Source organism: Pteropus alecto, unplaced genomic scaffold (assembly GCF_000325575.1).
Source record: "Pteropus alecto unplaced genomic scaffold, ASM32557v1 scaffold45, whole genome shotgun sequence".
Classification (NCBI taxonomy): Eukaryota; Metazoa; Chordata; class Mammalia; order Chiroptera; family Pteropodidae; genus Pteropus; species Pteropus alecto.
Genome location: NW_006442491.1, coordinates 21,589,082 through 21,615,072, shown reverse-complemented (window position 1 = coordinate 21,615,072; position 25,991 = coordinate 21,589,082). Strand labels below are relative to the sequence as shown.

The 25,991-nt window shown below is 35.7% G+C and overlaps 1 protein-coding gene and 1 pseudogene across 3 annotated transcripts in view; one reads left to right on the top strand and one right to left on the bottom strand.

The window, feature by feature from the left end:
- Positions 1-4,273: 4,273 nt before the first annotated feature.
- LOC102880450 (ubiquinol-cytochrome-c reductase complex assembly factor 1) overlaps positions 4,274-25,991 on the top strand; it is an 85,669-nt gene continuing 63,951 nt past the window's right edge. For 2 of the 3 annotated variants that reach the window (XM_015597253.2, XM_006921751.3), the window contains exons 1-4: positions 4,277-4,408; positions 12,721-12,825; positions 21,671-21,766; positions 22,921-23,028. In XM_015597253.2, coding sequence (XP_015452739.1) covers positions 4,385-4,408; positions 12,721-12,825; positions 21,671-21,766; positions 22,921-23,028 — 333 coding nt within the window. In that variant the 5' untranslated portion in view covers positions 4,277-4,384. Of the gene's footprint in view, positions 4,409-12,720; positions 12,826-21,670; positions 21,767-22,920; positions 23,029-25,991 lie in introns of all 3 variants that reach the window. The other variant, XM_006921752.3, reaches the window with a different exon arrangement.
- Positions 22,479-22,597, bottom strand: LOC112471301 (annotated as a pseudogene).

Below are 25,991 nucleotides of genomic sequence, written 5' to 3'. Positions count from 1 at the left end.
GATGATAGCTTTTGACGAGCAAAAGTTTACATGTTTATGTAGTCTAATTTATCTGTTTTTTTCTTTTGTTATCTGTGCTTTTGATATTGTATCTAAGAAAGCTTTGCCTAATACAAGGTCATGAAGATTTAGTCTTATGTTTTCTTTTAAGAGCTTTATTGTTTACTTCTTACATTAAGGTCTATGTTTCATTTTGAGTTAATTTTCCATATGGTGTGAGATAGGAGTCCAACTTTAGTCTTTTGAATTAAAAAAAAATTGTGAATATGTATTATACCCCTCTGATTGTAATATACTTGAAAGCAAGGACCAAATCTACTTCTTTGTATTTTCCATAAAGCCAATGAGTAAAATTTTTTTCAGAATAAGATTTTGAGTGACTTCAATGTTTGTATTTCAGTTTTAAAGATAATTACATAAATATGGTACAAACTTCAAATAAGACAAAAGGATATATAATGAAAAGTATGTTTAGCTTCCATACCTAACCTCTTGGTTCTCCAGCCCTCCTCCTCAGAATCAACAACTATAACCACCACTACTGTTTCTTGTGTACCCTTCCAGTGATTTTCACACCTGTACCAGCACACACTTTGTTTTATTCTCCATTGTATCTTCAGCATCTAGATCTGAGACTGGATCATGGTAAGTGCTCAGCAAATATATATTTGAAATGAATGACTGAATTTCCATGTGGTGTCTATAAGGAAGAATGGGAATTCTGAGGGGTAGAGGCAGTATAAAGAGAAAGATGAAATGTAGAGAAGGAGAGGGAGCTTTGGGAGAAAAATGGAAACCACTGGGGCTTCAGGCTGAGTGTTTAGGGGACAAGGAGCTGATGAGCTCTGGAAGTGGAGAGAAGCTGAGCAGCCCTGGGGAGTGAAGGCGGAGGAGCAGGGGAAGAAGCACTGCGAGGGGCCTTACAGAAACTACAATCCCCTTGGGTTCCACGATAAACTTGTTTATATCCTCAGTCTGTTCCCAGAAAATTCTTTCTACTTTCTGCCTTACTGAAACGTGGCCTTCTTTGAATATTCTTTCTCCTGTAGGCTTCCTTCTCCAGGCTGTTGCTTGTTGTTATTCTATACCCTCTATTAAGGACCAACAGTCTTTATCCATTTGTTTTCCAATACCATTTTCAAGCCATTATCCCTCTATTTGCTGCTCCTTTAAGACTCATGCTCTATGTTCATGCTACTACCAACCTCATGGACACTCTTGTTTATCATAAACTTTGGCATAAGACATAGTATATGCCTCTTCATTTCAAATCTAGCCATCATTCTAGGCAACCTAAATGTCTGTATAAACAACCCATCAGTTCTTTGAAAGCATCCACCCCAGGGATTTTCACTTCCACTTCACTTCAGCCTCTTTCTTTCGTAGTCACCCCTGCATTTTTTTATCATCCAGAACAAGTCTCACCCTAAAACCTTAAATTAAAAAATCTCACTGGCCACATTTCTCTCGTCTTTTGAGCTCTCACTCAATTTTGCTTGGTATATTTTCTTTTGTTCATTTGCCCCCTCTTCTTTCCTAACAGCCTTTTCCTCTCTTTATATCTTTCACTACACAGATCTCTTGGCCTATCACTTGAACATTTTTCTTGACAATATCATCACCTTCTTTGTGCTGCTGACATTCACTCCATAACCTGGAGAAAGCTTAATCTTTTATTGAGTCCAACTATCAGCTCTCTCTTCTGCTAATCCCAGGTTAGCCAAAGATTATTTATTATTATTTATGCCTATAGCACCTGGTCTTCCTAGGTGGTCCCCATCCAAGTATTAACCAGGCTTGACCCTGCTTAGCTTCTGAGATCAGACATCGGGCTTGTTCAGGGTGGCATGGCTGTAGACCACACAGATTATGGCTCCACTGGGGCATGAACCCAGGACCTTCTGCGTGTAAAGCAGACGTGCTAACTGCTACACTATGGAACCACGTCCTAGCAAAAGATTTTGAAGAAAAATTACACAGAAGTATATTGGTGCCATTAAAAATTTTGTTCTTAAGCGTACAAGAATATTCATGAAAACATTGGTCATAGGAATAAAAGAAAAGGAAAATATCTGCCAACTGTCATATGATAGAACAGCTGTTAAAAGGAAATGAACTAGATCTAGAGAAAGCACCATATACAGAATTAAAACAATAAACTGTTGAGTAAAAAAAGGAAGCGGCAAAATAATACATAGGAATGTTGTCAATTAAATAATAAAAAACCCCATACTAACCAGAATGATATATTTTCTAAGGGAATACGTATATGTACATGAAAGCATTAAGGACAGAAATTCTTTTTTTAGAGAGAGTGGGAGGGGTTGGAATTCAAGGTTGTGGTAAAAGGTAGCTTTATCTGTAACATGCTAATTTTTAGGAAAGAGAATGTAATCATACATCACCTTTCAATTTAAAATGAATTAATAAATCAAAATTTAAAAAGTGAAGAATCATCGATTTCAATTTGATCCTCCATGTTTCACTGGTCCTTTTTTTTTCATTGTTAAACTTTAAGCTTTCTCCACTCTTCTAAACTACAACCTCATACCATCTGCATTCCTCTGAGTAGAAAAACTGTCCCCCGCTAGTTCACAGAGAAAATAGAAGCCATCAGAAAGGAAATTAAATATCAATCTTCTTTCTTTTCTCTAACATCTTAGTTCATTGTCTTGTGTGAATTATTCACTTGGTCTTAAATTTGCAGTGTTTTTGAATAACATTTGCTTCTCGAATCTGATTGTTTCCCTTATCCTTTTTTAATATGTGTTGCCACTTGTCTTATGTGTAGAAGCATTGTTTTTCAATACTGCACATGTAAGCTATCCACTTGAGTGCAGAAAGCATCTTCATTTCATTTATAAAATCCTGCATATGGAAGATTAATTAGGAAAACCTTTATATTCTGTATAAAAACAATAATTTATATACTAAAATCATTAGTGTTCAGCAACCATTAGCCTAATTGGTTTTCTTCCATTTTCAGATTTAACCGTCTGATCTATTCTACAAACAGTAGTCAAAGTCAGCTTCTTAAACATGAACCAGTTAGCCTTCCCCTTCTGAATAGCCTCCAATGGCTGTACTTAGAATAAAATCCAGGCATCATCTAGAAGTCCTTGCATAATTTAGTCTTTGCCTATTTCTTAATAATCTCTTTAGTTAAAATTAATTTCAAAACCACACTGGTCTTTGGATTCTTGAAGACACCCCTGTTCCTGCCCGTCTTAGGACTCTTGTCCTGGAATCTTCTTTCCCTCTTTCATCCTTCCAATATTTGCTCATAAAATAGCATGTTCAAAGTCACTTCCCATGGATAGTTCTTTCTTATCCTTTGGATTGCAACTTACATGTCACTTCCTCAGAGAGGCCTTACCTGGCTACATTGCCTAAAATCTGATTTCCCATATTATTCTCTAGTTATTTTCTTCATAGCGCTTACCACAATTTTTAATTATTTTATATTTTCATTGGCTTACTAGAATTTCTGTGCCTCCCTCACCAGTCTATGAACTCCAAGAAGCTGGTATCCACACTCGTGGTGTCCAGCACTTACTGAACATTCAATGAGTCTTTGCTGACTGAATGAAAAGGAAGTCCTTCAACATCCTATCCCTCTGTTTCTAGTCAACCCCAGGGGCACTGACACCTTCTCTCCTCTACTGCTCTTGGGGTACAATGGGAGAGGTCCTTTAGTTAAGGCCGTTTTCTCCCACCTCCTCAAAGAACTCCTTGGTTCTTTCTTCTGTATCTTCATCCTTACAATAATTTCCTATCAATTCTCAAAGATGTTTCCATTAAACAACCAAACAACCAGAAATCCCCAAAGTTCCTTCCTTTTCAGGCCTCAGGTCAGCATGTGACCGTCCTCTTGCCCTGACTTTAAGGACTCAGCTGTGTCCCGTGTTCCTCTACTATCTCTTCTCAGACTCTTTTTAGGAACCCCGTAAAGTTGGGATTCCCCAAGATCCTGTTCCTTTCAAGCCCAGTGAAAAGGGGCGCAGTGAAAAGGTGAAACTTGGGGTAGAGTCTGGGAAGGAGGGGCTCTGACGAAGGGGCGCCGAGCAGTGAGCCCGAGTAGGGTGACGTGGGGGTTAAGGAGAGCGCTATGAAAACCCCAAGGTCAGAGGTAGGAAGGACCTGGGTTTCGAAGAGGACTCACGCCTCTATGACGTTCCTCGCATAGACCAGAGAGGGCGGGAGGCGCGCGCCTGAGGAGCCTCGCGCATAGCGGGGAAAGCGCGCGCTCGTGCGCGCTGCCGTCTCTGTGCGCCTGCGCCGCCGTTGCCGGGCACCCGCCGGCGAAAGGACGAACTGGTGAAGGGGTGGCGGCCGCGGGGACTCCGGAAGCCCGCCCTTCACCCGGAAATGGTTGTTGAGGAACATGGCGTTGCTGGTGCGAGTCCTTGTGAGTGAAGGAGTAGTTTTGTACAGTCGGCCGCCGGGCCCTGGGGTTGGAGTCGAGCTGGGTGGGGTGGGAGAAACTGGAGGGAAGTGCAGGAGGGGAGCCTGTGCGGCAGCGGGATTGTGCGGCCTCTCTGTGGGGAAACTGAGGCAGCTTCCAACCTCTACCCTCTGTTTGGCTGTAGCTTCTCCCACTTTCGAGGAGAGGGAAACTGACATCGGACCTAAATTTGATGAAGTTTGATTTTCCTCAGTCACCGCCTGTGACCGTGTCCCTTCAGGGAGAGACAGCAGGTTGGGCACTGATTGGAGTTTCGGGAGACCTAGGTTCTAGTCCTAGTTCTGTCACCGATTCACAGACCTTGGGCAAGTCTCTTTCGGACCTCAGGGTCCCTATGTGAAAAACGAGGACGTTAATCTGCAGTCCCTTTGGATTCTGGTGTTCTCTGAGTTTGTTTCAGGTATCAGTCAAGTGTTAACTACAGTTAAATGAAATACTGTTAGAGATTTTTAAGTGGAAAGTTGCACAAGAACCACGTTCATATCTGTCGTTTTCACTTTGCCTAGCACAGTGTCTGGCATATAATAGGTGTTCAGTAACTATTTGTTAAATGAAGTAAGGAAGAATTACTAGGCTTCTTAATACTGATATGAGAAACTACTGCTCCTCTTGTGATTCAGTTCCGATCCTTCTAGCATACTATGACCTCTAGGAATTAAAGGAGAAAGGAAAAGGTTGGGAGGATACAGAGCTTAGTTCCTGATTATGGAAGGATGGAAGAGTTTATAATTTTAGCAAGTCCATCAAAACTGGGTCAAGGACATTGTTTTTCATAGCAGACCCTTCCTATTCCTGCCTCTGGGTATCATTTGAGTTATTTTACACTCCTGTTTCTAATCTTTTTACGTATGGCTTACAAAGACCAGTCTTATTACTTCTTGTATTTGTCAGCCTAGCAAAATGCAGTACCCTTGATTGCTGCTCAGTAAATATTTGAAGGATAGAGTCTTACAGGGCTTGATGAGAGGTTAGACGTTAGGTGTGAGGAAGAGGGAGGAGTCTAATGGTGAGTCCCAGGTCTGGCTTTGATGACTGTGAATTAATAACAGTGTCCACTGAGAGTATCTAGCTGGAGAAGATTTTTTTTTTTTAAAGCAGCTGAAGAGGTGATATTTGGGGAGTGGGTGGTGGCGGGGGAGGGGGAGAGAGAGAGAGAGAGAGAGAGAGAGAGAGATATGACATAAAGGTTGCAGTTGAAGCAAGATATTGAGATTTCTTGAGCAATAATATTGATAGCTAAAATTTATAGGGCACTTACCAATGTGCTAAGCACTTTTGAATATTTTATATATGTGGAATTTCTTAATCCTTACAACAGCTCTTTGGAAAGGTAAGCACTATTATTTCCCCCCTTTTACAGATAATAATATTGAACCACAGGGAGGTAGTATTCCCAAAACAATCTCATTAGTCTCCCTTTACTTTTTCCTCTTTCTGTCTTGTTGGCCAGTTTTTTTCCCTTTATCCAATGAAATGTTTGGGAAGATGGTGGAAACTATAACACTGCTATTGTTGAGTAGCTCTAGCAGCGGAACTGGACATTTGAGACAGAACTTGCTAATAGTTTTATGAGTTGTTCCGACCATTAGTGACCAGCTTTGCTTTTCTTTAACAGTAGTAGAAATTGCAGAAAGCCACTCCCTATTTAAAAAAAAATTATACACATAACATAAAATTTATCATTTTAAGCATTTTTAAGTATACAGTTCAGTAGTATTAAATGCATTCACATTGTTGTGCCACCGTCACCACCATCACCCACAGAACTCTTTTCATCTTGCAAAACTGAAATTCTGTACCTATTAAATGATAAATCCCCATGGTCCCCTCTACTCAGCTCCAGGCAACCACCATTCTACTTCCTGTCTTTATGATTTTGACGACTATAGTATCTCATATAAGTAGAATCATACTGTCTTTTTGTGACTGGCTTATTTCACTTAGCACTATGTCCTCAAGATTCATCCGTATTGTGGTCTGTGTTGGAATATCCTTTGTAAGGCTAACTAGTATTTCAGTTGTGTGTATATATTACATTTTATTCATTCATCTATCAGTGAGCACTTGGGTTACTCAGCCTTTTGGCTATTGTGAAATAGTGCTACCATGAACACAGGTGTACAAATATTTGTTCAAGTCCCTGTTTTTACTTCCTTTGAGTATAAAGTAAGTAATGGAATTATTGGAGTGTATGATAATTCTGTGTTTAATTTTTTGAGCAATCACCATTCCGTTTTTCATAGCAGCTGCATCATTTTACATTCTCACCATAAAGTACAAGGATTCCAGTTTTCCACATCTTTGCTAACACTCGTTATTTTCTTTTATCCATAGTTGCCATCTTCATGGATATGAGGCGATATTGTAGTTTTGATTTACATTTCACTAATGATTAGTGATGTTGAGTATATTTCATATACTAGTTTGCCATTGTATATCTTAGAAGAAATGTACTTAAGTCCTTTGCCCAATTTTTAATCAAGTTGTTTGTTTTGTTGTTGAGTTGTAGTCCTTTATATATTCTGGATATCAATCCCTTATCAGATACATGGTTTGAAAATATTTTCTCCCATTTCATAGGTTGGTTGCCTTTTCACTTTGTTGATAGTGTTCTTTGATGCACAAAAAATTTTAATTTTGATGAAGTCCAACTTAACTATTCTTAATTTTGTTGCCTTTGCTTTTGGTGTCATATCTAAGAAACATTGCCAAATCCAGTGTCATGAAGATTTTCCCTTATGTTTTATTCTAAAAGTTTCATAGTTTTAGGTCTTATGTTTAGGTCTTTGATCCATTTTGAGTTAATTTTTATGTATAGTGTAAGATTTTACTGTTACTTTTTGTTATTTTTTTAGTATTTGCCCTGGGGATTACAACTAACATCTTAATTTATAACAATCTAATTTGGATTATTACCAACTTGATTTCAATAATATATAAAAACTTTGATTCTGTATAGTGTCATTCCTTTCCTCCTTTGTGTCATTGTCATTCAGATTACATCTTTATAGATTGTGTGCCCATCAACATAGATTTATAATTCTTTATTCAATTGTCTTTTAAATTAAAAATAAATAATTACAAACAAAAATACTTTTATATTATATTTTTTATTTATTTAAATAATTACCATTTCACTTAATTTATTCATGTGGATTTGAGTCCCTGTAGTGACAAAGATCTTATTTTAGCCCGAAAGTCTCCCCTTAGTCTTTGTCGTAGGGCAGGTCTGCTATTGAAAGATTTTCTCAGGTTTTGTTTATCTAGAAAGTCTTAATTTTCCCTTCATTTTTTGAGTGATAGTTTTGCTGGATATAGAAATTTTGTGTGACAATCTTCACCCCTTCGAGCATTTTGAATATTTCATCTCATTGCCTCTGGTCTCCATGGTTTCTGAAGAGATATTAGCTGTTAATGTAATCGAGGATCTCTTGTAAAAGATGAGTGGTTTCTCTTGCTGCTTTCAAAATACTGTCTTTGTTATTGTCTTTCACCTACTTGATGATATGTCTATTTGTAGATCTGTCGCATTTCTCCTACCTGAAGTTAGTTGAATTTCTTGGATTTTATAGATTGATGTTTTTCATTAAATTTGGTATGCTTTCTGCCAATATTTCATTAAATATTTTTTTCTGCCCCTTTCTCTTCTTTCCTTCTGAGACTCCCATTTTATGTATATGTTTGGTGGTATCCCATAGGTCTCTGATGCGCTGTTACATTTTCTTCATTCTTTTTTCTTTCTGTTTTTCAGGCTGGATAATCTGAATTGACTCTTCTTCAGGGTCACTGATTATTTTTTCTGCTCAAATCTGCTGTTGCACCCTTCTAGTGAAATGTTCATTTTGTTTATTGTTCTTTCCAGCTCCAGAATTTTACTTTTATTTTTTATAATTTCTCTTTATTGATATTCTCTATTAGTGAGATATCATTCTCATACTTTGCTATAGTTCTTTAGACATGGTTTCCTTTAGATCTTAATTATTTAAAATAGCTGGTTCAAAATCTTTGTTCTAGTTTGTCTAATGTCCGGGCTACCTCAGGGACAGTTTCTGTTGATTTCTTTTATCCCTCAATGTATGGACAATGCTTTTTTATTTACGTGTTTCATTATTTTGTTGTTGTTGTTGAAAACTAGACACTTCAAATAATATAATGTGAAACTCTGAAAATCAGTTCTTTTCTTTCTCATAGTTTGTTATTGTTTTTCTGTTTAGTGACTTTTCTGAATTCTGTAAAGTTTGTATATATATATATTTTGGGAGTAGTCTCTGCTCAGTTAGTTTGGTGGTCAAGTAATGCTTGGTTGGAGATATCCATAAATGCATGGAACTAGTGAGTCTCCCAGTTTTTGCTGAGGGGCTGTGTGCATGTTGGGGCATGCCTTTAACATTCTGCTAGTCATTTGACACCTCTACCTTAATCTTCACTTCCTACTTGAGCAGATCCCTAAGATTAACTAGAGGTTCATCTAATGCACATTCTTAGGTCTTTCCTGTTTATGTGCACAGCTCTGGGCATGTGCACAGCCCTGTGCTTGTGCATGGCCTTCAGATTCCCAAGAATATGTTAGAGCTTTTCAAAGCCCTTATGAACATCTCATTCCCCTGTTTTTCTTTTTAAGGTTTTTTGGTTAGCTTGTTATTTCCCCCAAGTATTATCCACTGCCTCAGGCAGCCAGCCATGAATTTAAACAATTGCCTCTATTTGTTTTCAATCAGTGCTTCTGGGGAAAACATTTTTCACACTGGGGAAGTTTGGAGACAGCTTTGCAAATGGAGTCTTCCAAGGAACTGCTAGACAGATCGAATAATGCCAGTTCTTTGTGAATAAGGCTTTGAGGAATATCTATCTCATTCAGGAGTCAACTTTTCTCCAATAAAGAAGACTGGTTACCTTTACTGAATATTGTTATTTAGTCTGGTTGCTACATGTGATCACTTTATAACAGTAGTCCCCAACCTTTTGGCACCAGGGACCGGTGCTCCTATGAGAATTTAATGCCCAATAATCTGAGGTGGAGCTGAGGCGGTGATACTAGCTCTGGGGAGCAGCTGCAAATACAGATGAGTTTTGCTCACTTGCCTGCCACTCACCTCCAGCAGTGTGGCCTGGCTCCTAACAGGTCACAGACTGGTACTGGTCCACGGCCCAGGGGTTGAAGACCCCTGCTTTATTAAACATAACTATGGAGAATAGAAGAATTGACTACTTGTAAAGTCTTTTGAAACTCATGAATGAGCCAAGGAAAATGCTATGTATCTTAGAAACCACATGCAGAAACAGACTAGTTAGTGGATTGATTAAAACATAGTTTAAAAAAAAAAAAAAAAGAGGCTCTCAGAATATTTTGAAATATAAATGTAAAATCACCCTCAATTTACAATGTGCCTAGGAGAGGAAAACATGAAACTTATCTTTAAAATTTTGGTTTTGAAGTGTTGGTGAAGCAGAAAAACTGTAAAACTGTTTCCCACTTAGTAATAGCGTATATTTTATCTTAAGTTAGAAGTAATAATTTTAATTGGAAATGGCTATAAATGTTTTTCTGAACTTTGGAGTAGTTGAGGTTTGCTAATTGTTATAGGCCTAATGAATTAGTACCTATAAGAGGGAGATACATACTTCCACAGATTTATACTTATAAATGAAGTCTTGAAAGAGTTGGAAAGGAAAAAGAACCAGAGTCAGTAGAACCAGAACCTGGAGTCTGGGGAGATTCCTTGAAATAAATGAGCTCATGATTTGGGTAGGAATGAAGATGAGAGTTTCAGAGGAACTGTCTGCAAGGGGGATTAGTTTGTGTGGAGTGGAGGTAGGTTTTGGAATTGCTTGCTGAGTGGAGAGTACAGGGCAGGGTATGTCAGTATATTGATGAGTCTGGAGGGGTTCAGTTAGAGATCAGGTGTGTAAGTTTAAAAAGGTACATGGGCCCACTGCAAGCTTTTGAAAAGAGAGTTCCAGGTTCAAATAATATTTTAAGAAAATGATTCTTGCTGCTACTCTTGCTGGAGAAAGAGGCACCTACTTACCTAATTCAGTAATGATTGTTAATAACAATAATGATGCCTTTGTGTGTGTTTTACTGTTATCAAAATGCTTTTACAAATGATCCTGGGAACACTACTGTGAGGTAGCTTTTATTATTCCTACTTTACATACAGAAAATGGAGACCCAGAGAATTGAGTAACTAGTTCAGGGTCACACAGCTATTTCATGGCAGGCTTGGAATTCAAACACCCTTTCTGTTACACCTCAACAATTTCAATTAAGGGTTTGGACAAGCTTTGTTGTTGTAGGGTTGGAGAAGGAAAGAACAGAGTTGATTGCTCCTTTCTTCTAATAAGAACTGATTTAAAATATTGGCGTAAGACCAAGTAGAACCAAAATTACAGAGAAAAATTTTGTTGACATTGGAAAAAATATGATGAAATTCTTCAGAAAAATTTCCAAAGGTTTTCATTGTTCCTACTGCTAATTTTCTCTTACTTTTTTTTTCTTCTTTGTGCCTGAATCTGCAGAAGTTTCATCTCATTCCATATTTACATTTTTAGGAAGGGAACATCTGACATTGAATGATTCTAGTAAACCAGTCACCGTTAGTAAACAAAAAGCCAGTAACTGTCTCTCATTTGAAAACCATTCCAACAGATCAAACCTCAGCCAAAAGAAAATGTTTTTAATCTTTTCATTTGAAATGTTTTTAATCTTTTCATTTGAGTGGCCTATTAGAAACAGTTACACGGTTTTAGAACTGTGAGACACTTCAGAAAGCATCTCTGGGTTTAAAATTTTAACCTCACCCTTGCCCCTTCTTACCTATTCATAAAGAAATGGAGATTCAGATTCAACTTAATATTTATTGAATTGGACATACTGCAAGATACATTTGTTGATTTTTCTTAAATCCTGAGAAGCAGGAATTTTTTGTTATTTTGTAGAAGAGGCAAAGACAAAGGCTTGTAGCTTACTAACAGTGGAGCCAAGAATCAAATCAGTGCTTTAGATTCCAATTACATGGCTCTTTCCACAAGACTATGCTATAGTTTAATTTGTTCAAGATTAGGTCTTAGAGCTAGAAGGTTCTTTGTAGATATTCTCTTGACCCCTTTCATCCCATAAATGTCTATGGATCCTGGAGTTGTTTGCGCTGCCTGGGTTCAAATCCTAACTCAGCCATTTATTAACTGTGTGACCCAGGGAAGTTACTTATCCATACCTCAGTTTCTTTATTTATGTAAATGGGATAATCATATATTTAGGTCTTTACGTGGTGATTGCGAAGTTTAATTGAGTTCATATAAGTAAAATACCTAAGAAAGTGCTTGACACATAATATGTGCTCATAAGTATTACTAAAAATTGCTATGAGGAAACAGCGTTGTAGAGGTTAAATTACATGTAAAGGACATATTAGAGTAACTGAGTTTAAACTGGAATCCATATCTTTGACTCCTAGTATTGTAGTTTATGCTTGGAAGATTGTTTTCAAATAATTTGTGTATCCAGTCCTCATTATGACCCTATAAGGTCTACAGATCAAGTGAAAGAAACCCTCGGATCCCCCAGAATTGGTTTCCAGAATAGAGATTTTCAGTGCCGTATATATTTATGCCATTTATATAGTGTAATGAATTTCAGGATCATAAAATGAAGCAGGCTTTTCATTTAGTGAGATAGAGGGTCTCCTTTCTCCAGCCTAGCCTTTCACTTTGGCCCAGAGACCTTTCTGATGTAAGTAATATCTGAGGGAAAAATTGAACCACAGTCATAGTTTAGCCATTTAATCTCTTTTTTTTTTTGTCTTGGAAATCAAGTTGCCTAAGTGTGTTTTCCCACCCTAAAAAGTTCAGCCCTAGTTTTTTCATCCTTTTGGGGATGATTGTAATCCCAGCATGGCTTACTATAGAGGGATTCTGTGAAGATCAGATAAATTAGTGTTTATAAAAAGGCATTGCAAACAAGAATTTAGATGATGATTTAATTGTAAAATGCCTGAAGTCTGCTTATTTTGTTCTCATGTCCCCCTGCTAGAGTCAACTATTACTAGAATTTTTTAATCCATGGATCGGGAATAGACAGAGGTACATCTTATCTATGAAGAAATAAGCATGGGGAGGCTTGATCCTGGTCCTGTTTTGGATGTTCTCTGTTCATGTCCCCCGTTCTGGCAGAATTTCTAAACTTAGATATGCTCTTTGCCTTCTACATATGGAGTCTGATATTGACTTTTGATGAACTGTTTATTTTTCTCTAGAGGAATCGGATTAGCATCTCCCAGTGGGTTCCAGTATGCAGCCAATTGGTACCTGTGTCTACTACACAGGGACAGTGGGGCAGGGCTCTGTCTGGCACTTCCCAGGTAAGGTTTGTTGTTCTTTTGGTTGGTGTGAAAACCTTAGTGTTTATGTGCAAATGTCATGTATTTATAGATTAGCCAACGAAATTGTGTTATGGAAAAACCTCATGAGACCAATTCTGGGTCTCTGTGGTGTCAGCTCAGGACTGATTCCTACAGTATGGTGTCTAGGGCGTTACTTCTAAATACCCAAGCAGTGGAACTTAGCCTAGGATACCATGCTACAGTCTGATGATTTTTACTATTGGGAGTGTTTCCAGATATTCATCCCAGAGTTAACTTTTTCTTCAGTTTTCTTTTTGTAGGCACTTTTATTTGGGGTAAGAAATGTTTCTTCTTATTTTTTCTTTTTATGAACATAAAATGCAAAGGACAATTATTTGAGGCCTCAGTTTACCATTGACCACATGATTCTTTATAATGTAGTTTACCTTAGACCTTCCTTGAGAGTTTTTTCCTCCTGGTTTTATTAATTGTACAAATAATTTAGTAATAAAGGACATAAAAATCACTCATCACCTCAAACCCGAAAACATCTGCTGGTTCTTTTTCAGTGTGTGTGTGTGTGTGTGTGTGTGTACACTAATTTTTTCCTTAGATTCCTTACAAAATTTTATGTTCTGGTGCCTTTTCACTTATTAGAGCAGACATTATTCATGTTGCTAGGTAGATTTCATAATTGTTAAATAGCTACATGTAATTAGCCTTTGTTTGATATTAAAATTATTTCTGAATTTTATTGCCATTATAGGCTTTAATGTAGTTCCTATTTTTTGATATATAGTTTTTCTTATTTTATTTATTAAAGATTAATTCCTTTGAGAGTATACCCTAGGTCAAAAGGTATGAGCAGTTTCCTTTCCCCAAAAGTTGTTTTAATTTATATTACCATCAGCATTGTATATATACCTAGTGTTTCATCATTACCTCCCCTAAATTGAGTTTTTTTTTTTAAATTAAACTAATTGGGTAGAAAATGTTACCTTGTTTTGCTTTGCATTTCTTTATCTTTCAGGGTTAAACAGTTATTTCTGTTTGTAGTTGTATTCTAGATTGGGAAAATTGTGTGCTTATTTTATATCATTTCACAAATTTTTTACTGGGAATTTATTTTTCTTACCAATTTATTTTTCTGTAGCCATTAACTTTCTTTTCCATATTTGCTGCAGTTAAAAAATTATTTTTGATACAATTACAAATGGTCCCCGATTTACAGTGATTCGACTTAGGATTTTTTGACATTACAATGGTGCAAAAACAATATGCATTCATTAGAAACCATACTTTAATTCTGAATTTTTATGTTTTCCTGGGCTAGAGATATGTGGTATAATACTCTCGTGATGCTGAGCAGTGGCACTGAGCTGCAGCTTCCAGTCAGCCATGTGATCACAAGGGTAAACAACTGATATCAAGGGTAAACAACTGATACTCTATATTGTATTCATTGTGTTTGATGATTTTGCCCAACTGTAGGCTAATGTGAGCATTGTGAGCATGTTTAAGGTAGGCCAGGCTAAGCTATGATGTTCAATAGGTTAGGTGTATTAAATGCATTTTCTACTAAAAGTGGTTTTATTGGATTGTAACCCCATCATAAATCAAGGAGCATCTGTATACATATTTATATAATTTATATAAATAGAATATATTAAAAATATTTAAAATATAGAGTAACTCCCTCCAACTAGTATGTATGCCTTGCCCTTGTAAAGACATGTCTTGTTTGTCCCTGTATTTCCTGGGCTTCTCGCTAAGCTAGGCACTAATGTATGCTGAATGAATGAAGACTATGCCTATTCAAAAAAGGCATCTATTTGGGTCATCAGGCAGCTATTTCTTTTTAGAGTTGGGCTATGCTCTGTTACTTTTTATGCATTGGAAAATTTTAATAGAATTTATCATATAGTTCCAAATAATATGTTGTTTGTATGTACACAGATGATGAAGGGGGAGGAATTCATTATATGAATCTCTAGAGTACCTAATATGTACCAGGTACTGTATTAGGTTCCGGAACAGTGTTATAGCAAAGCACTCATGTAAATAACTTAGGGTCTTTTTTTTCATGCTAACAAGATGTAATTTTAGCTAATGTAATAAACTGAACATTCTGTCATTATTGACTGTACCACCCTGGCACATATTCCCATCTTTGAGGACCCTTGGTTGGAAACCTTTGCCTTAGGATGACATTCTCAGGTACGTGTCTGACAGGGAGGCAAATTTGGCTAAGAATGAGGAAGAACTTTTTGTTAATTAGAATTGTGGTGTAATGGAATGTGTGTGCTGCATTTTGACATAGTAAATTTACTCTTACTGGAAATATTCAGACAGTGGTTGGAAGACTGTATGTTAAGGACATGACATAAAAGAATTCTTCATTGGAGGAGTGATAGTATCAGATGATCTCTAAGGTAGTGTCAAATGCTATTATATTATTTTCAAAAAGCTAAGGACATTGTTTTTTTATCTTTGTCTTTTCTAAATAACCTCTTGAAGTTCTGTCGTATTTTGATGACTCTACTTTTTAAAAAAAAATTATTTTGAAATAATTTAAACCTACCGGAAAGTTATGAAAATAGTAGAGTTCCCATATACCCTTCATCTAGCTTCCTCTCATATTAACATTACATATAATCATAGTGCAATTCACTAATCTTTACACCTTTTCCCAGTTTTACTAGTTTTTTTTTCCGCTAATGTCCCTTTTTGATCTTTCAATTTGGGTTTGTCTAATATTTTCTTATAATTAGATTGAGGTTATACATTTTTGGCAAAGGTTATTCCTTTCTCAGAGCATCATATCAGGGAATACCTGATACTATTATGTCTTATTACTGGTGACGTTAACTTTAATCAGTTGGTTATTAAATTGGTGCCTATCAGGTTTCCCTACTATAAAGTTACCATTTTTCCCTTTGTAATTAGCATTTTGTGAGAAGTTACTTTGAGACTATGCAGATATTCTGTTTCTCATCATACTTTTGCTCACTACCTTTAGCATCCATTGATGGTTCTTTTTTTTAATGATGTATAATATTAAATTAATTTTAAAATTGTGGTAAAAAACACCTAACATTAAAGTTACCACCTTAACCATTTTTAAGTATATAGTTCAGTACTGTAAAGGATATTCACATTATTGTACAACAGATCTCTAGAACTCTTTCATTTTGTAAAACTCTGTACCCATTAAACACTACCCCCCTCCACTTGTCAACTACCTTTTTACTTTCTGCTTCTGTGATTTTGACTACTTTATATACTACATATGAGTGGAATCATACAGTATTTGTCCTTTTGTGACTCATTTGTGGCTTAGCATTTTGTCCTTAAGTTCCAACCATGTTACATATAATAGGGTTTCCTTCTTTTTTTAAGGCTGCATAAATATTCCATTATATGTATATAACACATTTTCTTTATCCATTTATCTCTTGGTGGACATTTGGGTTCTCTTCTACATCTTGGCTATTGTGAATAATACTGCAACGAACATAGTGTGCAAATATCTCTTCGAGATCCTACTTTAAATTCTTTTGAATATATACCCAGAAGTGGGATTGCTGCATCATATAGTAATTCTGTTGATGGATTCTTGACTGCAACAATCATCACTGTGGTATATGCTTGATGGTGATTTTTTGTTTCTATCATTACGACATTTATTGCTTGGAATTCTGTAAGAAAGAGCTGTCACTTCTTCCCCATTTATTTATTCAATTGTTTATATTAGTAAGAGTTATGGATATTTATTTTCTTCTATGAGTTATAATCCATTATTCTCATTATTTATTTTGTTGATTAAATTTTTCCAGATTTGGCTCTTAGGAACCCCTTCAAGTTTCTTTCTACATGCCTTCATCATTTTTTGAACACTTTCTTATTTCCTGGCACAACAAGATATTTCAGGTTCATATTGTTTTTTCTTTGCCTCTAGCCCTGGATTCAATAATTTCTTTGAAGAGCTCTGATTCTTTTTCTTGGAGAATGATATTTAGAATCTTTAGAAATCAAGATCTGGTTGTTAAGTATGCATGAACCGATGTTATTAAACCCTACTTGGGTTTTTGAAAGCTACTTGATACAGGGTAAAGAAGATAGCTCTGAGTGTATATTCTACCCCTTAGTGAACTTTCATTTCTAAAATGGGAAAAAATATCTGTTTTGCAAGGTTGTTGTGAGATAAACATAGTAAAACATTAAGAGTATAGGTGCTGGGCACATAGGAGATCTTCAGTAATTTGTAAATAGTATTTTTGATGCTATTTATGTTCTCTTCACTATATAAATTGAAACTTACTAAAAAACTTATTAAAAAATAATTGGTGCTAAAACTATCTTAAGCATGTTGCGACCTCTCCCTGGGTCTTAGTTTCCTCATTTGTGAAATGAAAAGGTTGGACTTAGATCTTTGAGATTTCTTCCAGCTCAAGTGTTATTATTCTGAGTTACTCCTTAGTTCTTCAGTTGCTTTTTCTCCAAGCTAAACAGCCTTAATTCATTTTAACCTTTCCACTAACACCTTTTATTCATTTCTTTGATCATTCTTGTGGTTCTTTTCTGGACCTTCTCCAGATTGTCCTTCTGGATTAAAAAAAAATTTTTTTTAAAACAATCCACCTAGTTTTTATTGAGTGTCAACTCCATGCCCAGAATGGTATTGAGTGTTGGGTCAGAAAATTAAAGAAGTATAAGGTAGATTGTACCATGGTGGAACTTATAGTTTTGCTAAAAGGATCAGACATACCTATGATATTCAAGGCTTGCTTGAGTCCTTCTCTTCCCTTTTTTCTCTCTTTTCTTTTCCCTTTCTTTTCCTTTCCTATCCTTCCCCTTCCTTTCCTCTCCCCTCCCCTCCCCTCCCTTCCCCTCCCTTCCCCTCCTCTTCCTTCCTCTCCCCTCCCCTCCTCACCTTTTCCCTTCCGTCCTCTCCTAGGTCTCTTCAGTTTCAGAACCAAAAGCAAAAAATAAGGGCAAAATCTTATATATTTTTTAACAAGGCACTGCCTGCAAAAGAGTTTATCATTGGAGTTGTCTAGAATAGGTCTTTACACTTATATTATGCATTATAGTTTACACAGACTTTCACATACATTATTTTATTTGGTTCTCAACATATGTTTATGAGATAGGAAGAGCTAGTGCTTCAGCCCAAGTCTTCTAACTCCCATGTTTTTCTCTTTTCATTTATACCATGCTTACCTCTGCCTCCTCACTCATCCTCTCTTTCTTACCCACTTCTTAAGGCTTCTCTGTGGAGTCTTTTCTGATGACTCTAAGTCATTCTCTTCCATCTCTAAATTTCTGTTGTTTATACTGCCTATTCCACATCTTTAAGCATTTTTGTACATTTTATTAAAGTATATGAAAAATACAGAAAAAGGCATAAATCTTAAGTACAGCTCAATGAATTATTACAAAGTGAACGTAACCAGCATTCGGGGCAAGAAATAGAACCCCAAAAGCCTCCTTGGTCCTCTTGTAGTTGCTACCCCTAACCAAGGTTGACCATGGTCTTCACTTTGAACACCATAGAGTAGTATTGCCATTTATACATATGGTAATGTACTGTCTTATGTTAGACTGCTTTCATTCAACTTTGTTTTAGAAATGCTTTCATGTTGCTCTTAATAGTTTATTCATTCTCATTGTCATACAGTGTTTTATTATATGGATATATACCACAATTCATTTATCCATTCTTCTGTTGATGGATATTTGGATTGTTTTCAATTTGAGCTTGTATTATAGTGCTGCTATGAACATTCTTGTACGCGTTTCTGTTGGTATGTATACTTGGAAATGGAATTACTGAGTCATATAGGATGTGCATACATTCAACTTCAGTAGATACTGCCAAATAATTTTCCAAAATGATTGTACTATTTTACCCTCCCACCAACAGTGTGTGAGAGTTCTAGTTGTTATAGATCCTTGCTAACACATTGTGTGTGTGGTAGGCGATCTTTAAGCATTTTAAAATGTGATATTTGGTTCTGTTTCTTGGGTAGTGAGTCTTCTTTATCTTCACAAGATCATGAGCTGTTTGAGGATAGGAATTCTGTTTGTGTTCTAAAACCTACTATAAAAGCTGACATATCCATAGTATTTTATAGGGGTTGGATGAGTGAAAAATGTATGTATAGCTTGTGGGTGAATAAGGACAGGAAAGAAATAGTAAATAACCATACAGGTGGTTTGGTTTGTTCATACAACAAATATTTGAGAGTTTTCCATGTACCATGTGTTGTACTTGATTGTTAATATACCTAGTTTGTCCCTTCATGGATCTTTTTGGTAGTGGTGATAGAAAATAAGAAAGTACATAAATAAAAATATTCTTGTACATTGTAATGAGTACTGTGAGTGACATGAACAGGCTACTGCTATACTAGAGAATAATGGGATGATAAGAAATTATTTTAGATAAAATGGTCAGAGAAGGCCTCTTTAAAAAAGTGATATTTAAGTATTTCAGGGTATTTTTTCCTCTTTCACAGAAAGTTATTTATTGATATCTTTTTAATTTAAACAAAGAGAAAATGATATCTTAAAGGTCAAAGGGAATCTTTTTGGGGGGATGTGGGGGTACAAAAAAGTAAATGCATGTGCTTATAGATTTGTACATAGGTATAGGGAAACTAGATCTTGTCCTTGGTACTAGATACCTAGGTACTTCAGTAGTTCAGTGTAGTGTTAAATGTTAACTCATAAATAATGGTAGGACAGAGATACAGCAGTTGGTGAGACAGTTACAGAAGGAATCCATAGGTTCCTGGAGTTATGGGGGAAGAGAAAGATCATGTAATCTAATAGAACTCACCCAAAAGCTGAAAATTGCTGTTGGTTGTGTTTTTTGAACTCATTTAAGTTATTTATGTTCTAGATGAACCATTAAATTGATGTATGTGATGTAATGGGAGGTGTTCTGTGTTTGGTTTGTGTTTTATAAAGCCTTCATGATACCTATGGATTAAAGCATAAATGTCCTTGAGACTGACCAGAAGAATCCTGACTTTTAATATCCTTGTTTAGAAAGAAAAATAAATAGTAACTCTCGACAATTAGAAATTCAGTTTTTCCTTCATTAGGACTAACGAAAAAGTCATTTTCATTTCATGTGTCTCATCTCTTCTTGGACTAAACCATAATTGAAGGGTTAACCCTTCTCCTGTCCCCTTCTCACCCTTTTTTATTATAAAAGTAATATAACATTACTGAGAATTTAGAAACTAGATTCTTAAACTCTTCCATAATTTTACTAACTTAACAAAATAACTTTCACTTCAGTGTGTTCCTTTCCAGACTTGCCCATATACATTTATGTTTTTACTTATAATTTTATACATATTATATGTTTTTTTATGTTGCTAAAAACAATAATCTCTAATGAAACTATGGATCTTGAGTGATAACAATGTGTCCATGTAGGTTCACTGATTGTGACAAATATACCACTCTGGTGGAGGATGCAGATAGTAGGGGATGTTGTGCGTGTGGGGGGGAGTGGATATATGGGAACTCTCTGTAGCTTCCTGCTCATATTTGCTGTGAACCTAAAACTGCTTTAAAAAAATAAAATCTATTAAAAAATCTTAATGGTTACCTGATTTTCCATTGAGTACCTTAATTTATTGGACTTTTCCTCCAGTTTTACCTATATTCACTCTACAATGAGGATCTCTTACATGTAGTTTTTTTCCTTTGGAATTTATTTCTAAAATTATGTTTTGATTATAATAATACCAACCTAATAAGGTTATGGTGAAGATTGAATAAGGTAATATATGTAAGGCACTTAGCATAGTACCTGGCACATAATAATTGTAAATAATTTTGTTATTGCCATAATGCTTTCAAGTGAAATGTGTGAACATAAAAGGAGGGCAATTCTAATCTGAACAGTGATGGTGGTGATAACAGAAGCTTCTGTTATTTATTGACTATTTCGTAAAAGACATTTTACATATACAGAAGTCCTCTCCTTTCCATGGGGCATACATTCCAGCATCCTCAGTGGATGCCTGAAACTGCTGATAGTACCGACCCTGTTTTTTCCCTCTACATACATATCTGCGATAAAGTTTAATATATAAATTAGGCATAGTAAGAGATTAACAATAACTAACAATAAAATAGAACAATTATAACAATATGCTGTAATAAAAGTTATATGAATGTGGTCTCTCAAAATATTGTATTTTAATCACTTTTTCACTTAAAGGAAGCACTTTACGACTTTCTTTGGCATGTCTGAAATGCCAGCATCACTACTCTTGTGCTTTGAGGCCTTTATTAAGTAAAATAAAGGTTACTTAAACACAAGCACTGCATTACTGAACATGAAACCACAGATAAGGGGGATTACTGTATTTCCTTTAATCCTCATTGCAACTGAGGTTCAGTAACCTGCTTGTGACCACTTAGCTTGCAAGTAGCAGAAGCAGGTTTTAAACTTAAAATGGATTGTTGTTAAAGTTTTTGTCTCTTCCCCTCCGCCCCCCGCCATATACAGCACTGCTACCAAGGTTTAAATAGGTATTTATTGCAATTCTGGTTCTTAGAGTAGACTCAGATTTATTTAGTTCCAGGTTTCCAGAGCCAAATCCTTTTATTTATTCAAGTATTCAACAGATATTTATTGAGCACCTACCATATACCCAACAACATTCTAAGTGCCAATATCGGATTCTCTTGGTGATCAGATCACCAGGAACTGGGTTAAGCAAGTTTGGAAAGATTCTATATTCTTTATACTTTGAGGCAGCTCTGCTTAGATTAACCCTCTAAGTGAATGCTCAGTGTTACTTACATCTGTTGTTTTTTTTTTAAAATCTCCAAGTGGCTCCAGATGTGCCAGTCCCTAGTATGTGGTGGATCAGAACAGATTCCTGGAATGGACATGCAGCTGAGTAGGAAGTATCACACTACAAATAAGGTGAGAATTAGTGCTTTCTATGTTAACAGAGAGCTTTCACGTAGGTGTTCATATTTGAATATCAGCAAAATTGTTAGCTGGTTGAGGAAAGTAATTTTATCTAGTGCAGAAGATGAGGCTAACGGAAATGAAGTGACTTGCCCAAGGTCATAAAGATGGTAAGTGACATACCAACTGGATATTTGAACCTAGGGCTTCTGATCCCATGTCCTGTATTTCTTCTATTGTATTGTCTTACCTAGAAGACACTTTAGAGAAAGAAGTCTTTATTACCTTTTTTTGCATATTAATCATGAAGTAATATTTAACTTTTAGAGAATTTCTTATTAGTTATATAATCTGCCTTCATTTGGAGAGGCTTAGCATTAGAACAGAATTTTCCTTGGAGTTATTTGTAAACTGCAAGACTCATATCTTCTATAGTTGTTAGTAAAATTTGTTATACTGAAAAATGCAAGAGTTAAAAAACATTTATCTAGTGTTTATTTGACTGCTTTCCAACAGTCTTTTTTTTTTCCTTTTCCTGGTATGTCAGTAAACAGATCATTCTTCTCAGAATTGTTCTTTGGGAAATAGGGTTCAAGATTTCATTTTATTTTTATCTATCTATCTATTTATTTATCTATTTATTTAATTTATTTTTTTAGGCGAGACAACCCTTGGTTGACCTCACAGATTACAAGCTTACAATCCCTTATTTTTTTATTTTTTATGCCTACAGCACCTGGTCTTCCTAGGTCGTCTCCCATCCAAGTACTAACCAGGCCTGACCCTGCTTAGCTTTTGAGATCAGATGGGGTTGGGCTTGTTCAGGGTAGCGTGGCCATACACAAGATTTCATTTTAAAAGTACTCTTTTTTTATAGAACTTTTATTCTGATACCCAAAATCTATCATTTCCTAGACATGGGTTCATAGGCAAGTGGTCAGTGAGATGGGTGTATCTTGTTCTGAAATGTAGAGGACATCTATTAGAGTTCCAAGTATGTTTGCACTGAGTGACAAGATGACCAGAAAAATAAGAATTAAAAATTCTAGGTGAAAAAAAAAATCTAAGCAATAAAGATGCCCTTAGATCTAATGAGAAACAAAAGTATTCTTTAAAAAAATTTTTTTTTGCAACTAATTTTGGTCCCCTTCTTTTTTGTTAAATAGCTTTCTACTACCAAGGATTCTCCACAGCCTGTTGAGGAGAAGGTTGGTGCCTTCACAAAGATAATAGAGGCCATGGGATTCACAGGACCTTTGAAATACAGTAAATGGGTAAAGTCTTTTAAGTTTTTCTCATTTTTCTTTTTAGGCTTTGTACTTTCTGCTCCTCATGGAAGATTTTTTAAAGCTTCTACTTTGCTTTTGAGAAATTCATACATTATTTTGAAAGCTTAAAAATGTGTTGTCGTCACCCTGTTCTCCTTTCTAAGTCAGATCTGTACAACACGTGGGGCTGCAATGTTCTGATTCCTCAGAAGTATCTCAGTAGCAGGCAACTCAGTAAGCTTGGGCTTTCCACGCCCTTGCCACATGATATGCCATGTAGATGATTTCTAAGGAATCAGACAGGCCAGATGTTGTGATGGACAGTGTTCTTAAGGAAACATTACTCACTAGATCATTATACGACTTTCTTTGAAGTTTTACTAATAAGCATCTTTTAAATTAACTAACCTTGCAATTTATTGTAATTATTATGGTGGGATATTTGCTAGCTATATCATTTCTAGTCAACTCTTGGCCTAGAATGTATGTTATATAGTAATTGCTAAAAGCAAATGAATATCCTCTCTGCATCAGGTACCTACTGCCCCTAGGCTTAATTTTTTTTTTTTTTTTTTTTTAAGCAATGCCTCTTACCAATTAAAGTAATTGGTAAGAGGCATTGCTTAAAATGCCTCAACCAATTAAAGTAATAAAACGTTGGCCATTCAAGTTTACTCATTCCTCTTATCTCTTAGTATTAACAGTTTTTTCTACCATTATGGCAAAAGTACCTTTTAAGGTTGCTATAATGTTAGATAAGCCTAATCAGTCATAAGTTATATATTAATCGAAGCAAACCAACACAAAGCAGTAGGGAAGACTTTTCTAGAAAACATTATAGCTTTGTCCCAAATGACCAAATAATGTCAATTATACCATTTTAAAGAGTTGAAATCAAATGAGAATTTCACTTTTATTAGACTTCTACTTTTAGTTTCTTCTTAGAATGTCTGATTCTCTTCCTAACAATTCTCACTATCACAGATATAGGCTTTTCTCTGTAATCTCCCCTTTATATAAATTCTGAAAAGTGAACAGTGATTCCACAAGCATTTTGTTTGTAAGGGGCTATGAAAAATATAGAAAATAACACACATAGTAGGTAATGATGATGTTCTTGAGACCTTAAATGTTATGAAGTGCCTTCTTAATCATTAAAGACATATTAGTTATGTTTATTAAAGTTATCTTTTTCATCTTAATTCTTTGACAATTGATAATCATTGGTGTATTTGGTAATGTTGTTAACCAGAATCAGTTCTATAAGAAAATGGTTGTGATTATGGCATTTGGTTTTAAAAACTTAAAATATGGTCTAGGGCCATGCCACCCTGAACAAGCTCTGATCTTGGAAGCTAAGCAGGGTTGGGCCTGGTAAGTACTTGAATGGGAGACCGCCTAGGAAGACCAGGTACTGTAGGTGTAAAAATAAATAAATAAATAGAAAATAAATAGAATAAGTAAAAACTTAAAATATGTGTTTTGCTTGAAAATTTGAAATTAAAAGAAAAGGGAAATGAGAGTAGAAAGAAGGAAAAGAGAAAAAAATTTACTGTTTTATTCATTTCTTAATGGTTGGGTTTCACTTGGTTGCTACTATATGCTTTGTCTCGTCTGTTTTTTATGATTCCAGAGGGGAAGTTGGCTACCATTTGGAAGATTACAAAATCACCAGAAAATTTCTTCACTGTTTTAGCTTAAGTTAGCCTCTGATTTTTCTTGATTCCTTTGTGCCTTCAACTAAGTCTCTAATATTTGCATTTTAAAAATCATTTGTAATGCAGCAGTGTCTACTCTCTATAATCCTCATTTTTTAATTCATGACATTGAAACATCAGAATACTACATTATAGCATAATTTAAGTGGGAAAATGTAGGTATAACTCTCCATTTTGAAAGATTAGTGAGCCCTTTTCATCAAATGCTGACTCAGAAATCTATGATTAGACATTTGTTTAGGATTGCACTGGCAAGATTCTTTGAGTTTTGTGTTTTACATGTCTTTGAGTAGATTGTAAAATTCCTGTTTGTCTCTCCACACACCATCAGTATAAACTATCTTTCCCTCATCTTTTTCTGTAAAGTTTTCATGTGGAGTTCCATTTTTCTTCTAGATTCATATTTAGGAATTTAAATATAGCTTTTCCTTACCTTTCTGAGTATCCTGAAATAACCATTCTTTTTCATTATCTTTACGTAGTAGTATCAGGTAAGACAAGGACAACATTTACTAGATTCAGCCATGTGTCATAAAAGAGGCAGAATCCAGATTATTGTTAAGCCAAAAAATTATTCCAGTTCTGAAGGACACTGATGAACTGGAATGCATTCAGAAGTAGGCACTGAGCCTTGCGAAGGCTTTAGAAACCATGTTGAATGAAGAATAGTTGAAGAAAACAGGGATGCTTAGCCTGGAAAATAGAAGACATGATGCTTCTCAGGTATTTGAGGGGCAAATGTAAAAAAAAAAAAAAAAATGAAGAGACTTAATATGAAGTATTCCAGTGGGTGGATGTTGTTTAATGTTACATGAAACAGATTTAAGTTCAGTAAACAAAAACCTAACAAGAATTGTCCTTCAGTGGGGTAGGTAGCGTCACAAAGTTACTAGACTTGTTTGAATAGAGGCCCAGATGGTTGACCATGAGTCAAGAATGCTGTAGAAGGAATTCCAGTACAGAATAGAAGGTTCAAATGACTTCAAAGCTCCTTCTCTTACTGCAGGCCTTTTACTAGATTGGTTTTTCATCTTGTAGGATGGTACAAAATGCATCAGTTAGTGGGAGAAGTGATTTTCATTTCCTAAAGCTATCTTAGGTGCTTTTGTTTTAGTCAGGTAGACTGATGAAATCTTCCAAAGTTATAATGAAAAAAACATGAAGTCATCTGAGGATCAAAACAATTCGTACATATTGACTAGATGGAAATTCAGTCCACCTACTTCCTTAACTTACATTAACACGTGAATC